Here is an 18,466-nt window from a genome sequence, read left to right as displayed (position 1 = left end):
AGACTGGATCTTTTGTACTGTATTAAACAGAAACCACAAAAACCGCACAGAAACCAATCACGTGTGCATACATACACGATTAGTAAAACATAAACACAGAGGTTCAAATTAAAATGTAATCAGATAAACAAAGTGAGGTCAACATTTTGCAAGCATTTTGCACTGCAAAGGTTAGAGTGTATATACTGAGCTTAATGTCTAATATGGCAGGATTACTGCTGAAATGGGATTTAAAAGAACATTTTTAAAAATATGTATGAGTGGATCCAAAATAATAATTCAACATGAGTTTCCAATGCTATGCAGGCAAATAAATTTAATGACCAGGCATGTTATCCCAAAGAACATCTCTCAAAGTCTCTATTTATATGATGTACTCCAGAACACTAAAACACAATGAGCAGAATACTTCCCAAGATGACACTCTCATCCTAAGCATCATTTCGATTAAATGATTTTAAAGTAGGGTGTGATTTTAAAATGTCATTTTCACAGGGTGCTAACGCTTTTCCACTTATGGATTCCACGAAAGGGTTTGATGAATGCAATTTGTTTTCTTATGTTGACCAAAGAGGTCTATAATATCTAGCGAAAACTTTCCATTAGAAGTACACCAAATGGTGTACTTGTGACATTAACTGACCCCTGCTAACTGGAAGGGAAACCAAACCAATGGATGGAGATGTATCATCCTCTCTCTCCATCTCTTCTTCCATGGTATGTGGAGTTGGATGAGATTTGCGCGTAAGACAAAGCGTAAATTGCTCCTGAAAATGGCAGTAATTAACATTCTGGGATCAATAACCTGTGCCTTAGATGTGGATTATTCCCATTACTCTCTACACTGATAAAATCAGTCTGTGCACACATGTGCAGGTGTTTAAACATGAAAGAGAGATCCACAGGAAGTGTGGGCTACCTACACGTTGAGCAGACCATTAAAGCCATTTTCAAACTATATTCTCTCTGTGTGTGTTTAGTGTGTAGAGTCTGTCTGAATAAACCCATGTTGGACATCTTTTGTTACTGTTATCCAGTGGCACAGCTACAATGGCAAACATAACAGCTGGCATCCGCTGATTTCAATGTCAGAACTCAAGTGGCCACCCTGTATTATTGTTTTTTCCATGGGCACAATTTCAGGAGTCGTTTAGCTGCTTCAATCCCGTTGACTCCTCTCTGAGCCTGACTCGGATGAATGGTAATTTGGGATTGTTTTTGGAATCATCTCAAAAAATGTCTTCTGCTATCCTGCACTGCAATTTGCATGAATTACCGACTCCTTTGCTTTCAGCTCACGTCATCTTCCGTTAATTCGCAGAGGCGGATATACTTCAGGAGTAAAGATTCAGAGCAATTTCATTCTCAGAAGCATGCATTAGCATTTCTGAGCCACAGTGTTGTTTTTGCTGAAATAAAATGTCAAATCTTCAGCATTTTCCACTCTTGTAAGTTCATCAAAAATGCATTCATTTACTTCTGTCTGGCAAAAGAATACGTCACTACTTAACAACACCAATTTGGTGACCTTTGTAGTGACCCTGTTTTTATTTTTATTTTTTAAAGTGAGCCAACACTTGAGGCACATGCAGCACATTTTCAAAAGTGAACAAAAGCATTATTAGCATATAATTCTCATGCTTGCAGCCATTCTCTCTGCCATGCTCTCGGAGACAAAGCTTTGCAGTCTGGCACATTTGTGTAGTTATATAAATCCATTAGCATTAGTTGCATCTACCCAACTAACTATAAGTTTAAAATTGTAGGTATTTGCTATACCTTTCATGAGAAGTTTTAACAAAACCTAAACTTTATCAATGTACAGAATAACTAGAGCACTAGTCATTAGTAAAATAAGTTACCCAATGAATTAATTCAATTTTAAGATATTATAAATGTCTTCAAAACAAACATGTACTCAATAACACACATACTGTACAAGTACGGATGGCGGAGCTACTGAGGGCCAAAGAAAAACCCTTGAGAGCCTGTTGGGGTCTAACTAAAGTTTTTTTTTTTTCTTTTACAGATTTTGTTTGTCATACTGCACAATATGAGCCCAGTGAGATCTTGCAAACAAAAGCTACATATTAAAAGTGATTTTATTAATCATACTCAAGCAAATTTGAAATAGTAGGGTACAATGGGGCTGAAGGTGCATTTAATTAGATTTTCTTAAACATCCGCATCTCACTCTGCATGCAGAAATTTGGCTGATTTGTAGCAACGTGTTTTTTTAAACAGTTTTACAGTTTTTCAATAACTGAATATAAAAGTATGTTTTGTTTTATTTGATGTTGTGTGTGTGTGATTGTGTGTGTGTGAAAAAGCTCCCCTATTGTTGGGGCCAAAGGTACAATAATTGACGTGAAAAATCTGACGTGAAAATTGAGTTTTGCATTTTGAGATTAGATTCTACTGATTAGTATAATTTATTAAGAAGCATTAAAACATGAACAAAAGTGAAAAAAAAAGAAATTGTGTTTTATATTTTGTACTTTTAAAATGAATGCATGTATGTTAAACGTAATTTAAATTATTTTATTTATTGAAATGCACAGAAAATGGTACAAACTTTGCTGAAGTGATTGTTTTGAACAAGTATTAACTTAAATATTATGCAAAATACATTACTTTTGCTAAAAGTAATGAAAAGAGAGGACTACTGCTCATTCTAAAGAGCAAACAAAATTTTGAATTTGAATTGAATTTTGAAATTCAGTAACATCAAAAAATAATAATGTGTAAAGCCAGCCAATGGAAACTACATATGACAAAAATGAAAACAGACTTTATTTACATGTAAAAAAAGTGTCATCTGACCCTACTGGACCTCAACGATCAATGCTCTGTCTGGGCTACAGTCACAATATATCACCCCTCTCATCAACACACACAATACATACTACCTACTACCATGCCTCGATCACACACATGCCTACAATAGCCAAACGTGAAGCACACTTACACATACTCGCATACGCACTCACACACACCTACACCTACACCTCAGCAGCACAGAGCGTAGCACAGGGCACTACGAGCGTGAGGCTATTTCTACTGCAGCATGCAACCCCCAAACAAACACCCACACACACGTAGATTTTCACGGAGAAGCACATGAGCCGCGGGCTTGCTGTGTGTGGGTGTTTTTAAGGGGCTGGACACATTCTTACCATTGTCAAACAGGTAAAAGACAGGACTGTAGTGGCAGGACCGGAGGTTGGACACAGGTTCCCCTGTGCCTCGAGGGTCATTATGGAGGGAAGGGGTGTAGGGTGCTGGAAATCAGAAATCACACAGTCATTGTCACATACCAGGCTCAACCACATGCAGCCAAACAGCTTGTTATAGGTCAACGGGATTCATAACAGGACGCTAAAAGAAGAGAAAACCACACACAAGGAATCTTAAAATAATCTGTTATTGTCTAACTCAAACACTTTATGGATCCTCACGAGGCTAAATCTGGTCTTTTTATGTCAATATGTAAATATGTGAATTTATTTCTCTTTCTTCTTTCAAAATGTTAATGCCAAAAGCATTTGATATTTCAGAAAATATTTTCTCAAAAGTTGGATTAGAGTTCTACACCAACATGTGGATTCCACCACAAATGAAACACCTCTGCAACACCGGAGCTTCACATCTGTTGACGTAGTGGTGTTTTAGACATGAACAAATTTTGAAATGAATTCATTATGTACTCATCTTGGTCAGGCAGAAAGCACAGATCCTGTTTACTTCATGGGGGGAAAAATATCTGCAACAGTTTGTCAGTCGACCCATCCAACGTGCACACAACACACACCCGGAGCAGTGGGCAGCCATTTATGCTGCGGCGCCCGGGGAGCAGTTGGGGGTTCGGTGCCTTGCTCAAGGGCACCTCAGTCGTGGTATTGACGGTGGAGAGAGCGCTGGACATTCACTCCCCCCCACCTACAATCCCTGCCAGCCTGAGACTCGAACCTGCAACCTTTGGATTACAAGTCCGACTCTCTAACCATTAGGCCACGACTTCCCATAACAGATCAAAGTAAAAGGTGACAGCACAGCTGGTTTCTAAAAAATGCGGGTATCTAAAAGCAGGATTATTATTCATTTTTAATGAAAAGTGAATTAAGTGCTCTTTCCAGTCTAAAATAGGCTAAATATAAATGTCACAGAAGGTAATTTATTATTATTATTATTATGGCAAGAAATCAATTATTTTACTCAACAATGGTGTATTAAATTGATCAAATTTTCTGTCTATCAAAGAATCCGAAAAATAAATGAATGTTTTAATGTTTGATTAAATAAGTCTTGGTGAGCTTAAGATACTTTTTTAAAAAACATTAATAACCCTGCATTTTGGAATTCTGTATATTTGTTTCACTTTGGTTTTTACTTTATATTTAAAACATTAGTAACATTATTTCCCCAAATGTAATTTCTGTGCCATTTATCTACTGCAGCAATCAAGCTGAAGTTACACTGTAAAAAATGAACTAAAATAATAAAATAAATAAAAAAAATTAAAAATACAGAAAATGTACAGGTAATTTTCTGCCAGGACATTATTCATTGATTCCATTTACTGACACAATGCAATGAAGTGCAAAATTCTAAATACAGGTAGTAAAACATTTATAAAAAAAATAAAAATATCAGTGTAGTAGCTGTGGTTTGGAACATATATCTAACTTCCAGCTGGACTTTGAAAAACAACTTAACCACCTAAATGACCAAATTAGACCAGCTAATAAAGAGCTGGAAACAGACTACCAAATTCCAGAATACTGTAATAACAGGCTTAAAACATAAATGTAATATTTTATCAGGAGGAAATGTTATGAATATTTCATGACGATATGACATTAAATAAAGCTTTTGTGCTGTAGAAAGGGTTTAATGCACACTCATCTCTGCAGGTTAGACAATTACAATAAGCTCATTAGACAAATGGAAAACAAATTACCGCTTTCTGTCCTTTCACATCCCTTTTCTTTTGCTCCCATTTTTCCCTTTCATTCCAGAATAATTTTTTTTCTAAAAATATCTTTGCTGGTCACAGTCCATGGCTGACATTTCAGCTTATTAACCACCTGACAATGTGCCACAATCAACAGGGTCTCAGCAACCCACCTCACCCTGCTGACAAAAACAACATCCGCAAAAACAACAACATCGACTAGACAGAGAGAGATAACACTTATGAGAACTTCAAAGTGGAGTGTAGCCCAATTACTGGACTTGATGCAGAGCAGGGCAGACCGAAAATCAGAGAGGAGGTGTGCTTGAGGTCAGAGATGATACTGTATGAATAAGTGCCAAGAAATAAGATGAGATGATGATGTTAAAATCAACCTTTTTCAGATCAAGTAATACATTAGCAGCTAAACCAGAGTGTAATTGTATGTCAACTGAGGTGATGTTAGCACAGGAAGTGTTTTTAATGGTAAAGGATTTGTACCCCTGAGCAAACGCATGAAAAGAGCATCAGAAACACCTGCGCAACATTGAGTCCATTCATTATTCATCTATTCTGGCTTAATGCTACTTTCAAAAGCACACATCTAAAAGCTGAGATAGAAGTATTAACAAATAAAAAAGGTCAAATAACAACAGTGCCATCAAACATTTATTTGATGCAGCCAATTTCCATCATCTCCAGGTTAAACTTTTCTCCTGTGAATGTAGCACAACAAACATATGATATGCAAATAACATCCTTTCATCTGTGGTAAGGCACAAAGGTAATAGAGGACCTGGATTCCTGATCCCTGCCTGCTTCTTCAACGATGGGCAGTTTTATGTCCAGTATTTTTTATTATTTGTTTTAAATTATGATCCAATTTAAAAGTTTTAGGCACCAGGGTTTCTTGGAAAAAATGCTGGATTTTGACATCAAGATTTCAAAAGCTTGTGGCTTGAAATGGCTTAAAGATAGAGATCTACTGTAAATTAGAAAAATGTTGGGCATGACCGAAAGTTTATGTGGGGTGTAAATATACTCATCTAATTTGCATATTATGACGTCATCAGGGGCGGCCCTCTTGAATTTCATAATATTTAGGAAATAGTAGATATTGATGTTTGATTTTGTTTTTGTTTGTTTTTTTTTGGTTGTTTTTTCTCCTCATTCCAAATAATCCGAAAAGAGGAAACCAACAATAAAACAGGAGAAAGTACTAAATTATTACTATATTACTATAGGCCTACTATATAGTAGTAAAACGCATGTGAACAGTAGCCTACTTTTTGATCAGTTCATCAGTAATATTCAGGAAATAAAAGATATTGAATGGATGTTGTTGCATGTTGTTGTTGTTTTTTTTGTCTTTTTATCCTCATTCCAAATGATCAGGAAAAGAGGAAATCAACAGTAAAACAGGAGAAAGTAGTAAATTATTACTATATTACTGTGCCATAGTAAAATACATGTGCCTATTTTTTGATCAGTTGACCAGCTATCTGCCCAATCAGGTATCTATGTGACAGTTTATAGTTCTTGAGAGTATGGTACCTCTCATTGCATGGCACAGCGCACAGACCTGCCCCAAACTGACTGCACCTGTACTGTCTGCTGGCGGCCCTTGGAGCGCGCGCGATCAGAACAAACAGCGCAATCTGGCCGATCATCAGAGAGCAACAGCTCTCCTATGGACACTAAGACCACGTCCACCCCTGCCACCCCCATCCCCGTTGGGCAAAGTGTTGAAATGATCACTTGTTTGTGCTTTGTGAACGATCGCGCCTTGCGCATCGGCACCATTGCGCGGAAAAGATGTACCGGGAGAAGCGCGATCATTAGACGGCCGATCGTCATTTCCAAAAGGCAAATATTCCCCTTCAGAGTCAGAATCGGCGAATGCCATTTGCAACACATCCTCACAGTACAACTTTTTATTAGCCGTTTGGCGATTTTCTCTCACAAATCTCACAATTTACTCAGACGCTATGAACTGAATTGCTTCAGCATCAATGACACGATAGCTCACTTACTCTGCTATTTCCTCGAACAATTTTGATCTAGAATCGAAGTACTACATGTCTGCCATCTAGTGGAAGGGAATACAAATGAGCCATTAGACCAGATTAGGAACTACAGCCCATTTCATGAAGTATGACGTCTTGTCGCAATTTTGCGACTTTGGCGCTTAGAGGGTTAAATAATAATAAATTAAATATTGTTTGAATCTGTGTAAAATTATGACAGTACCTTAATGGAATAATTCCACCACAACAGCCCACCGTAAAAAATAAATAAATAAATAAAAATAATAATATTAATAAAAAAATAAAGGTTATATATATATATATATATATATATATATATATATATATATATATATTATGTTTTATTTTATTTTTTACATTATTGTGCATAATTTCCAATCAGCTGTCATTGTGCCAGGTTATGTTAAAAAAATGAAAATATAATTTAATTGTAGGATACTTAAAACGACAATAGCTTTAAAAGAAGTTTGCCATTTTATTCCAAAAACATTTAAAATGCTTTACCATCAAGGCAGAATGCTATTAATTACATTATTTGAGATGTAGTGAGGGAAAAGTGATGCATGTACCGTATGACATTTCTATACAACCAACTAGTGTTTTTTTTTTTTTTTAAGTCACCAAACATGAGTGCAATGAAATACATACAGTAAACACAAACAAAAAATGCATTAGTATTTTTTTTCCTCATCATTATTTATATTTTCTCTATAGTCCTTCAAACTCTCTTTTTATGCTTCAGTGGCTAATGCCCAGAATCTCAGTCCAATTTTTGGCTGAATTCCCCAGCCAATCGTAGAAGGCCATTTCCCGACTCCTGTCATAATAGCTGCTTCCACAAAAACACATCTGAATTACTCAGCAGCCTGAAGCCAACGCAACAAATCCCACAGAAGAAAACACACAAAGGATACTGTTCTGACAGCCAGCTCTTTACCACAGAACATTCTAGAGAAAGTCACACACATGTGACTCCTGCGCTTCGCTACAGGCATGAGATCTTAAGGGAACTGTTCACCCAGAATTGACAATTTTGTCACTGTTGCATGAAAACGAGCATTCTTCAATGCATCAACTATTCTGTATTCCACAGAAGAAATACATTTATATAGGTTTGCTAATTTTCACTTTTTGGTGAATTATTCCTTCAATTGCTTGATACACAGCCACATTTCAGAAATAAATCTCATGTCTCCTTTCTTCCTCTCAAACTACTAATGTCAGGCTACAGCTCAGCTCGCCTTCCCAAGCGACTTCCATCTTTCAGGCTGCCTGCTGAGCTGGGAACTGGGAAAACAAGCAGAGGCTTCAACTGCACTGAGACATGAGAGTAAAGTGAGAGAGAGAAAAACCGACAGCAAATTTTGTATTCTTGAGACACCACACAAAATGTGCCTCTGATATTTCAAACAACAATAACTTAAAAAAGACACAATGCAATATTTCTTCCACTGAGAAATCAAAGCTTTACTGAAATAATTCTTCTAAATTAAGAGCTCTATTTACATCCTTAAGGACAAGCACTGCTGTTGCCATCATGTTCATCCCACTGAGGCAATGCAAACATTGAGTAAACCTCTGTAAACATTATCATATCCTCATAAAAATTCTACACAGGTAATGATGGCTTTAAAGAAGTAAGAAGAAACAAAGACATTGGAAGTAAGGGAGAGCAGAGGAAAAAGCCTCCGGGGACTGAAGACCTGTGCTGTGGGGAAACTGAAAAGAGGACAGGAAAGAAAAAGATGAAAACTGTTGGTCTAATGAAGCTTTGAAGGTTTTTTTGAGTGTCACTATTTTAACGTTTTTGTTGTTAAAGCTGAAATGTGTGACACTTGCACCACAAGTGGAATTTGGATTGTTATCAAACTGTTTTTTTTAACACTCCCCTATCATTAGGTGCGTTTCCATTACAGATATGTGCAAAACTTTTGCAATATTTTATCATTGTTAATAAAAAAAACCTTGCGAATTGACAACGTTTCCATTAACCGATGTTTTGTGACTAAAACATAATTTTTTTCCACTTGCGAAAAGTCATAACGACCGATGTTGGAAGGATAGTGTATATCACAGCCACTGCTCTAGCCATTATTTTTAATCAAAGCAGCATGGAGAGCCGCTTATGAAACATGCCGTGGCGTGGCCGGTATAAATGCAAAAAAAAAAAAAAAAAAAAACTGATTCCATTGCAGTTTTGAGATATATTCCCTTTTAGATTTGCCTGAAAAACCACCTCATGTGAGCATTTTTATTTTTTTTTGCAATATATATGAAAGTTTTCGTGAAATTGACATGTTTCCATTAGGCACATTTTCAATTTGCAGTTTCAATTTGCGCAATTTGAATGGTAATGGAAACGTAGCTACTGTTTCCTTTGGGGTGTGGCTATTTAGAGATGGGTGTGGTTATATTGGGGTTATTATAGGCGTGGCTAAACATGGGTTTGGCCATCAGAACTAGGAGTAGTTGTGATTATCAAAGATGATATGGCGATTTGAGGTGGGTGTGGTCATGAGTGGGTTTGGCTATATTAAGTGTGTGACCAATCGTGGGTGTGCCTGTAAAAAGTGTAAGTAAGTGTGATTATCAGAGGTGGTGAGGCAATGAGAATTGTATACTACAAAAAGGCATAGAATAAGTATGCAAATTGAAACACCCTAGGTGTGATTATGATAGGTTATATGGATATTTGATGTGGGTGTGGTCATTAGTGGGTGTGGCTATATTAAGTAACTGTGACCAATAATGGATGTGGCTATCAAAGGCAGAATTAGGTGTGAGAGGTGGGTGTGGCCAATCATGGGTGTGGCTATCAAAGATAGATGTATAGACATATTCTTGATTATCAGAGGTCGTGAGATTATCATAGATGTGTGCGGTCATGTGTGGGTATGGTTACCTGAGGTGGGTGACTTGCTTCTCTCTAGATCCAAAGATACCTGATTATCAGAAAGCTCCGTAAGGCCTGCCATGTAGGAACATGGAAGTCACAGTAAGAGGAAGAAGATGATAATAATCACCGGGTTCCGTGACCACCAAACACATTTGCATGCATCAAATCACCATGACAAACAATGTGGTCTGAGACACTATCATGATCCTGGAGCAATGCAAGGAAGATGTATAGACATCTTAATAACAGAGTTTTTAAACTTTTAACTAGGCATATATGGTACATTTATAGCCATGACGTGATTATTTTGTCTGTTGTGAATATGAGCTGTTCAACCACTGCAGGGTATATTAACTCCAGAATCAAACATGTGCACCAACACCAACAATAATTCCATGCATGTGTGTGCATGCAGGATAGAGAAAAATTGCATCAATGTTACTCAAGGCACGACGGTAAAAACATGATAAGGCCTGCACTGCAGAAATATCATCATTTTGAAAGTGTGTGTAAACTAAATTTTATCTGCAAAGTACATGCTTATCTAATCTTATTATTAAATAATCACAAGACAACTTTATTATTATGGTCATATACATGAATGCAGTGAAAGCCTCATTTTCACAAATGAGATTAATTATTTTGACAGAGTATGTTTTTTTTCTTTAAAAAAAATAAATAAGATATTGCATTTTTGGACCATCATGATTATCAGACACATTTCAGATAAAAAAAAAAAAAAAAAGTTCTACTGTATATAAAATAAATTCACAAATCACTTACTGTACAATGATTTTTTTTTTTTTTTCTGAAAAGCTTCTGGTTTTTTTAGCAATGTTGACTGAATTTGGTATTTTTATATTAACCCCCTCCTCACACAAAAAAGTTCTATTTTTTGTTTAAATGGAAAAGTCATGTCTTTTTTTTGTTAGTTTTCCTTTTTATAAAGTGTGAGAACGTGGTCATGTGTGATTGGTTCATTACACAAACCTTTGGCACAAATCAATAAAACACTTAGCAAGGAGACAATCAAAGGTTGTAATTGGATGTTTTGATGTATGTAAATTCAGAATATGCGATATTCTGTAACAATTAACTGAATTGCTATAAATATGCTGCATTGAGTGTAATATGGTATGGTAATTCTACCTTTTGTAAACTTAATCAAAATAACACATTTTGATAAATGACATCCCATTGTCTGTGGTTTGCCTCCTTGCTGTTGTGTTGCCCCTATCGGCGTTTCACTGGAGACATGACTTACTCTGGTAGGAAGTACGGATCCGTTTCTTTGAATCGGAATAAAGGTTAGACAGGCCACGCATGCAAAAGTCTGCAACAGCGCCCCCATGCCCCAGCACCACCACCCATGAGAGGAGACATGGAGCGAGGGAGGAAAAGAAGAACAAAACAGGCTCAGAGTGACAAAACGCATGTGACCGCAATCCGAGCAAGACCCAATGTACTGAGGGAGAAAATGAAGGAATGAAAATAGGAAAATTAATCCTAAACGTTTGTATTTTTATTTCTACTGAAAACAACAAAATAAGGCAGAAAACAGAACTAAACATATGGAAAAAAACTTTCAAGATCAACAGCCACCACAGAAGGTGGCACTGAAATTGTACAAACAAACAAACCAACAAAACAAACATAAATATTAATATTAACATAAATATAAATGCCTTCTTTCTTCAGTGTCTATCTAAATGTGTATATGTGGAGACTTATATGTATAAGTATTAGTATTATGGATTCATTTTACTGATGGATACCCTATCTAAACTGAGTGTGAGCATCTGTCAGCAGGCGGATCACATGAGCTTTGCTGTTTTTGGACCCACTGGAAGTTGCTGCATCACAATGTTGCATTTTGTTGATTGTAAGGTAAGCATTTTAGTTTTATTATGTCTCTGCACACACAATGCAAACTGCAGCACTGTGAGGTCCAAAAGTCTGAGACCAGACTGAAGTTCAAAATGTATGTAAACCTGGATTTAGATTTTAAAGATTTTTTTTAAATAATAAAACATGAATACTTCCTGCATCTTTTGTCCCTAATCAAATAAACCTATTTTGACCTATTCTCAGTCAGCCATGATTAATTTATGCCATGAACCAAAAGGGTCCAATAATGTACTGGCCACTGACGGGTCTTCAACTTATGTAGTTGTACAGTACATTATTTTAAACATATTTACACTACCATTAAAAGGTTTGGGGTCAGTGATTGATTGATTGATTGATTGATTGATTGATTGAGTGATTGAATCAAAATTGAGAACAAAGAAATCTATCTGAAATAAATGCTTAAAAATTCAATTCATCAAAGAATTCTGAAAGAATACTGTTTTCTTCATTGAAACACTTCTTGAGCAGAAAATCAGCATAATAGAATGATTTCTAAAGGAAATGTGACACTGAAGACTGGAGTAATAGCTATAATTCAGCATTGACATCACAGTAATTAATTATATTTTAAATATATAAAAAAAATACTATTTTCACTGTATTTTTTATTATATATATATATATATATATATATATATATATATATATATGTAGCCTGTGTGAGTATAAGATAAAAAAAAATAGTATGTAAAATACTATTAAAATAAAAATTACGATTACATTTTTAATGAGGGAAAATTGCTGTGTGTACTTTAAAAAAAATATATGGATGCACTAAATACAAAATTTTGATTATGCTGACAATATAATAACAACAACAAAAACTCCATTCAAAATCTCCAAATAGAAACATTTTGACCAGTGGTCTCAGACATTTTTATCGATCCACCATAAATAAAGAGAATGACTAAAGAATGTAATCAATGATAGAATAAAAACTGAGTGGGACTTCTGCTCCTTTCAGGTCATCGGATTGGAAAACAGAAAGAGAGAGTAGAAAACAGTCTCTTTATACACACTGGCCTGAGTGTGTGGGTGAGCGTTAAGATGTTCTCTCTCTCTTTTTTGAGAGCTTACATAAGCTATGGATCAAAATCACTCTTCGACCGCACCAAACGACCTTTCTGCCCACCTCTGCATCTCCATGTCGGCTCAAAGCCCCTCGGTTTCTAAAGATACGGCTGCCTGAACACGAGGAGGGAGAGCGACCACTTTGAAGTGGGGAGATAGCATGGCCGCCTCCCCGCAGCTTCCTTTTGATGAAGCTCTATGAAAACAGATCTTCAGCTTTCACTTATGACATCTCCTTTCTCTGGATGGTCTGTGTGAGTGTGTATGTGCGTGATCAGTCTGGGTAGGAGGAGAGAGGAGGGCAGGTGGAGCAAGATCTGTGCTGGATTAGTAACAGCGAGTCCGTATGGCAGGTTACGTTGTGTTCTCTGTTAGGTGTCGTGCTCAGGCAAAGACCAACAGCAACAGAGATACAACAGACGACATGCAGAGAAGGCAACCAGGAATGCAGACTGTCCCATGCAGTTAAAGAGAGAGACTGTGTGTGTGTGTTAAATGGACAAGAGACATATTTACAGGCAAGGACAGAAGTTAGACAGCCTGAGATTTGCAAAGTTTGGTTTTGATAGCTGAAATGCTGAGCATGTTTGCAGATGCATGCCAGTGATGTGTGCATTCACAGCTGATATTTATTTTACAGCTTTGTTACAAAGAAACACACTGTATTTGAATATTTGTGGGATTCTGAAACATGCATGTGTACCTGATGTGGACTGCCGGTTTTTGCGAGGAGAGCGTGTTAGTCGCTGGAATGGGTCTGCGGATCCGTACAGCTCCAGGGTGCTCATACACAGCAGAATGGTTTTCTGCAGGTAGTCCACCACTGCCAAACCATTGCTATTACCTAGAGCCAACCTGCACAAACACGCACACTCACTGATCATACACAACTATGTTTCAGGTATGAAAACATTCATCACTATGGCAACCTTTGCTCGTAATAATGCTTTAGTGATTAATATTGCACGTGGTTGTGACTGAATCAAAACAGGATGATAACAAGTGAAAGATTCAAAAGAAGGCCAAATTATAATTAGAGTTTTACCACTTTAATCAAAAATCAAAGACCCTGCAAGCTGGAATAACAGCTGGACACATGAGTCTGGAGTTTTTATGATGACAAAATCAATTACATTAAACATGGTAGCACTTATGTTTGATTACCACACTCAAATTACACTTTATTTTATAGTCCAATTCTTACCATTAACAAAGCATTAACTACATTTTTGCCTCAATAAACTCCAAATTTGCTGCTTATTAATAGTTAGTAATGTACTAGTGAAGTTTAGGATCAGGAATGTAGAATATGGGCGTGCAGAATATGTGCTAATAAAAGGCACGCTAATAAGCAACTTAGTGAGAATTGGTTCCTATACTAAAGTGCTGCCCCATACTCACATACCATAGTAAATAAATCCATACAAAGCCTTGGTATTACCATGGTACTGTATAGTAAAATACTATTGTATGTTTTTTCAAGGCAAAACAGAAAAAATTATATTAAATTAGAGGAAAAAGTAAGGATTCTATTGGCTGAATAAAATGGATGACATAAAAGAGGAAGGGCCTCTTACAGTCCGTAGGCGGAGTTTAAATCCAAGCTGGTGATTTGTTGTGGTGGTTCTCCATCGACCCATAATAACTGAACCACCAGCTCTGCCTGGTACCCAGGAGGCATTCGGATCATACGATCTTTAACCCTGTGACGAGAGTATTCAGATTCAGTACATTTTGACTGTTACACTTTATTGACCTAATACATTCTATGTAGAATAATCTAGTAAGCAAGCTAATCTTATCAAGTCCTAAATAGGAAAACATAAATATTGAGCAATTGCTGCATAGTCTCACTTGAGGCAAGGGATGCTGTCCCGCACACTGTCCGGTGTGTTGCTGCGGGGACTTGGAGGCTGAGGTTGGGGCGAGAGACCGCTGGGGTCCGAAAAACATGGAGTGTTCTCTGTATCCGATGGAGAGATGACGTCTTCCATCTCACACTGCAGTCGCACTTCAAGAGACTACACACAAAAATGCAACACAAAGCTAATCCATCAAATCTACAGTGTGTACTCAAACTCTTAAAGGTTCGCTTTAAAGAAACAGTTCACTCAAAATGAGTTATTTTCTTCTGCTGAACACAAAAGATATTCTGAAAAACATCTCAGCGTTGTTTTGTCCTTTCAATAAAATTCAATGGCATTCAGTGTTGTTTTGGACCCCATTGATGTTTATTGTATGGACAAAACATTCTTCAAAATATGTTCTTTTGTGTTACACAGAAGGCCATACAGGTTTGGAATGACACACATTTTTGAGCGCATACTCACCGTGATGGTGGTGTTGGCGTCATGCTTGCTGAAGCGGTACAGGATGACGTGGGCGCTGATGCCGACTACACAAAAGAGACGGCTCTGCGGGCACCAGCTGATCATCTGAATGGCGTAGGGGTCTTCCTCCACAAGCTCAGCGCTACGTCCCACATCTCCACTTTTAGGCTTCTCAAACACCTTTGACGTCTTGAGCTTATACAACATCTGCAGTGTGACTGACAGAGATGGAGGTTATCACCACATCACATTACATACTGAATATGATACACAAGGCGTTTAAAGAGAAGCAGAAAATATTAAGTTAAAGGAAATATTCTGTGTTTATTACAAGTAAAGCGAAAGCACTTAATAGTGTCATAATGATGACTACCATAAAGATTAGTGTCTAATTTGAGAAAAAATAATAAAAAAAAAAACTGACATGGAAGAAAATAAATTGCTGAATGTTTTTTTTTTTTTTTGTGCACAAAAAGTATTCTCATAGCTTCATAAAATTACTGTTGAACCACTGATGTCACATGGACTATTTTAACAATGTCCTTACTACCTTTCTGAGCCTTGAACTTGTCAGTTGCGTTTCTGTATATGCAGGGTCAGAAAGCTCCCAGATTTCTTCAAAAATATCTTAATTTGTGTTCCGAAGATGAACAAAGGTCTTACAAGTTAGGAACGATATGAGGGTGAGTAATTAATGACAGAATTAATTTTTTTTGTGAACTATCCCTTTAAAGCTCACTGATAACTGTAACAATAAAGTTTTAATAATTGTTCCAATTCTATTAGGATAACTGACATCACCAGAGAAAAAACTCCACTCCAGAGAGGACACATTTTTTTTTTATTTTGATTAAAATTACTAGATTCATTTGAACAGATTAATTGTTCACCCCAATACTTGTGCTAACGAAGTAAATAGTTCAAATTTTCGATTTCATGCAAACTTTAAACAGCTTTATTGCTTAACAAAAAGTTTTAACAACAATTCAGGTAAATGATTTTATAAAATTACAAACTTCACATTTATAATTTAAAATTCTCCATAATTGGTTCCATTTACTTCCACTGTAAATTCCTCATCATTATTTAATAGAAAACAAGAAAATAATTGATTATCAAAATTATGCCACAAATGCTGTCGGCTGAGCTTAACTTGCACTGAACCTGGAATATTCCCATAATGCCCATGGCTGTGAAACCAACACATATTTGGTATTTGGATGTCCATTTTAGTCATATATTGTTTGGTTTGAGTTGTAAAGAATGAAATGAGAAATCATATGTCAAAGCATCAAGGGAGGTTGTTCTTCCAAAACAAGGCAGCAGTAAGACATGAGAAGGAAACAGCATGAGGCTGAAAGGGGGGAACATGCTTGTCAAAGTGAAGACACTTACTCGCCATGGCATCCCAAAACTTTATTGATCCGTCTGCATGTCTGAGGGGGACAACAAAGAGGAAGGACAAAGAGCGATCATACGAGCCAATGAGTGTGTGTGTTAAACCACTTAAGAGAAAGCAAGCAATGACAGCTATGGAAACAGGAGGGAAAAAGAGACAGAGAGAACAACACGCAGGGTCAATAGCGCTATTGAATTAAAGCGGAGAAGTGTGATACATTTACCATTGAGAGTCAAGTAAAAGGGCACATTTTAGTCATCATTGACCTCAAGTGAAAACAAACAGAATCAATGCATGCTTCGGAACAAAAACAAAATAAATCCAGAGTATTCAAGCAAATAAAAATACTATAAATGACCTCCACATGTGGGCGGAAAGTTTCACTTTTTTGAGGCAGGGGCGTGAATCTATTTTAAGTAGGAAGCGCCCCCTTGTGTGGGCTGTTTTTTTGTTTTTTTTCTCCATTTGTTTTACCTGCACAACCCTGCTAAAGCTACTAAAGTTTAAGATAAAATGTATGCTTTCAAAATTGAGGTACAAGAAAAGCAAGCACATTTTGTTTTAGAAATTTATTTCTACTAATTTCACACATACTGTAAGAAGCATTTTACTAATTTTCAGAAGAAGCCTTTAGATTGCATACACATGACATAACAACATCATGCGACATGGTGTAAATGATACTGTGATATTCATGACACAAATCTGTCTAGGATGCTTGTATGATGGACATCGTTGGTACAGTAGATACATGAAATACACTAGATAAAGTGTGGGAAGTCAGTTTAAAAGTTAGTATAAGAGAGTTTATTTTGTAAAGGTCGTCAGGGTCAAAGGTGCCCATATTTGGAGAAACATCCATTAATGTATTATATCTAAAATCATTCAGTGGAGATTTGGCAACAAGTGTGACATTCAGTTTTTACTCCCAATATTTTTCCTTGTACCTGTCAATACTGCTGTGTGTGACAATGTGATAAATGCACAAGCATCCAAGTGAGAAAATGAAGTGTGTTGCTCTGGGACAGCTGTGTCATCCACATAGTCAGTTTCAGACAAAAAAGCACATATTTTACTCAACTTGATGCTTATGTGAAATGCTAAAAAAAAAAGCAGCTTATTCTTCCAATGCCTCATAACCAAATTCATGTAAATATAATATGTAATAAACAGAAAATTATTTGAACATGTTTTGTTAAATAATATAAACACTGGTTCATATTAAAAATCTAATAAATGCTGTTCTTTTGAATTTTCTATTCATCAAAGAATCATGAACACAATAACAAGTTTTTCACAAAAACATTAAGCAGCACAACTGTTTCTTTAGCACCAAATCAGTAGATTAGATTGAATTCTGAATGATCATGTGATATTAAGACTAAAATAATGGCCTAAATTTCAGCTTTGCCATTACAGGAACAAATTGCATTTTAAAATGTATTAAAATAGAAAACAGTTACTTTAAAGTGTAATAAAACGTCACAGTATGACTGTTTTAACTTTTTTATTTTTACTGTACTTTGACCGTGGTAAGTTTTTGAACTTCTTTCAAAAACATTTTAAACTTTTTACCAACCCTGAAATTGAACATAAACCTGAAGTGTATTCTAAGCTGCAACTTAAGCATGTAATGCCGTAATTAATCACATACAAAACATTTGCTAACACTATTTTAGTGTCTCTTAACTAGTTGCTTATTAGCATGCATATTACTAGAATATTAGCCATTTATTAGTACAAATTAAGCACATATTAATGCCTTATTCTACATCCCTAATCCTACCCAATACCTAAATTTAACAACTACCTTACTAATTATTAATAAGCATATGTATATATATATATATTAATAAT

The 18,466-nt window shown here is 36.2% G+C and overlaps 1 protein-coding gene across 1 annotated transcript in view; it reads right to left on the bottom strand.

The window, feature by feature from the left end:
* The window catches only part of LOC306877294 (syntaxin-binding protein 5-like), a 195,452-nt gene that overhangs the window by 29,406 nt on the left and 147,580 nt on the right, over window positions 1-18,466 (bottom strand). The window contains exons 14-21 of the mRNA XM_079428977.1: window positions 16,606-16,646; window positions 15,211-15,428; window positions 14,735-14,901; window positions 14,458-14,583; window positions 13,584-13,735; window positions 11,163-11,231; window positions 9,905-9,970; window positions 3,177-3,281 (exon numbers count right to left, since the gene is read on the bottom strand). Of these exons, the coding sequence (XP_079285103.1) occupies window positions 3,177-3,281; window positions 9,905-9,970; window positions 11,163-11,231; window positions 13,584-13,735; window positions 14,458-14,583; window positions 14,735-14,901; window positions 15,211-15,428; window positions 16,606-16,646 (944 nt within the window). The remainder of the gene's footprint in view (window positions 1-3,176; window positions 3,282-9,904; window positions 9,971-11,162; window positions 11,232-13,583; window positions 13,736-14,457; window positions 14,584-14,734; window positions 14,902-15,210; window positions 15,429-16,605; window positions 16,647-18,466) is intronic.

This window comes from Barbus barbus (assembly GCF_936440315.1).
Source record: "Barbus barbus genome assembly, chromosome: 11".
NCBI lineage: Eukaryota > Metazoa > Chordata > Actinopteri > Cypriniformes > Cyprinidae > Barbus > Barbus barbus.
Note: the sequence above shows the minus strand (reverse complement) of the source record. Positions and strands in the feature narration are given on the sequence as shown.